At 42.4% G+C, this 1,681-nt stretch overlaps 1 protein-coding gene across 1 annotated transcript in view; it reads right to left on the bottom strand.

Moving 5' to 3' along the window:
* The window catches only part of LOC101845580 (optineurin), a gene marked incomplete at its 3' end in the record, with an annotated part of 22,136 nt that overhangs the window by 18,320 nt on the left and 2,135 nt on the right, over window positions 1-1,681 (bottom strand). The window contains 1 exon segment of the mRNA XM_035972783.1: window positions 1,380-1,517. Within this exon segment, the coding sequence (XP_035828676.1) occupies window positions 1,380-1,517 (138 nt within the window).

Here is a 1,681-nt window from a genome sequence, read left to right as displayed (position 1 = left end):
GGGTGTGAGGTGTTTGGGACGGGAGAAAGGGGGTTTGGGACGGGAGAAAGGGGGAGTGGGAGGAGGGTTGAGGGGAATTAGGTAGGCTGGGTGTGAGGAAAGAAATGTAAAGTAATGGGAGGGGTTGTTTGGGATGTTTGGGTAAAGTAATCATGGGAAAATTAATGGGAGGGTTTGTTTGCAGAAAGTAATGAGAGGGGTTGTTTGGGGAAAGTAATGGAAAATAATGGAATGGGTTGTTTGGAAAGTAATAATGGGAACATTAATGGGAGGGGTTGTTTGGAAAGTAGTAATGGGAGCATTAATGGGAGGGGTTGTTTGGGGAAAGTAATGGGAGGAGTTGTGTTGGGATAGTAATTGGGGGATGAGTGTGTTGGTGTGGGAGAGAGATGAGGGGAGACGGAACAATGGAAAGGGGGGGGGGGAGATGGGATGTACGGGGTATAGCATCAGTGTTGGCTTAGTCATTAAGTCCAAGTAGAGGAATCGACTCGGGCCGGGCAGTTAAAGGGTTAAATGTAGTCACTCAAAGCACACAGAGGAGCCTTTAGCCCTAGACGTAGCAGTGAAGAGGTTAAAAGGCGCTCAAGCTTAGGAAGTCACCAAAATTTGGAGGCCATGTTCTCGCTAACTTTACCTAGGAACCAAGGCGACTGCTGCCTGCTACAACAGCAAATATCTCGACTTCTATTCAATATAAATGTAAGGAAGCTTAGTGAAATCAGGTGCTCTTCAAATAATGAAAATCAAGAAACTGGCATTTTCACACAGGTTTGGGAATTTTTGTCGAATTGTTGTTGTTTTTTTGTTGTTGTTTTTGGGAGGGGGGTTCAACACCTTTCATGCCCATCAAAGAACACATTTCTGAGTGGATTTTACAGAAAAGCGACGAATAAAGTCATAAAAGATATAAATTTTCAGTTTCCACGGACTCTGAAGCTAAGGATGTAACTCAACTTTGACTGCCATTTTCTGGCTAATTTTACATCTGAAACCAGGCGACCCCAACCTCCTTCAATCGTAAATATCTTGAATTGTGTCCCTGAGAAATTGGTATTTTTAAAAATCAAAAGCTAAGCAAATGAACAGGCTTTGAGATTATATCAATAACTCCTTATGCCCCTAATTTGACGAGCGGTTGATTCCACTACGTCATGACACAAATGCTTTAAAATTTTATTTATTTTAAACAAAAAATAAGACAAGTGAACAGACTTGAAATTATTATTGAATATATCTATTATGCCTAAAACTGACGACTGCCCGATGCCACTGCGTCATAAAACATAATATCGTGTATTCTTATGACAGACAGACAAACAAACAAACAAACAAACAAACAGACAGACACACTGACGATGCGTCTCCCTCCCTCCTACCTCCGATGTGCTGTGTCTTGTGACTCTACTATGCTCATCCTGCAGTTTCTTCAGTTGTTCATTCTTGTCTTTGAGCTGTTGTCTATAGCGAGAGTTCTTCTGCCGGAGCCCGTCGTAGCCGGTGCTGATTTTCTTGATCTGTAGGCGAGATACAGGAGGCACAGTTTTCTTGTCAGTGTATAGTATGCCTTACGAGTTGGTTTTTTTAAAATTTCTCTTTGTATCTGTCTGTCTGTCTGTCTGTCTGTCTGTCTCTCTCTCTCTCTCTCTCTCTCTCTCTCTCTCTCTCTCTCTCTCTCTCT

This window comes from Aplysia californica, unplaced genomic scaffold, assembly GCF_000002075.1.
Source record: "Aplysia californica isolate F4 #8 unplaced genomic scaffold, AplCal3.0 scaffold00839, whole genome shotgun sequence".
NCBI classification, from domain to species: Eukaryota; Metazoa; Mollusca; class Gastropoda; order Aplysiida; family Aplysiidae; genus Aplysia; species Aplysia californica.
The sequence above is the reverse complement of the archived record's forward strand: the minus strand, read 5'-3'. Positions and strand labels throughout refer to the sequence as shown.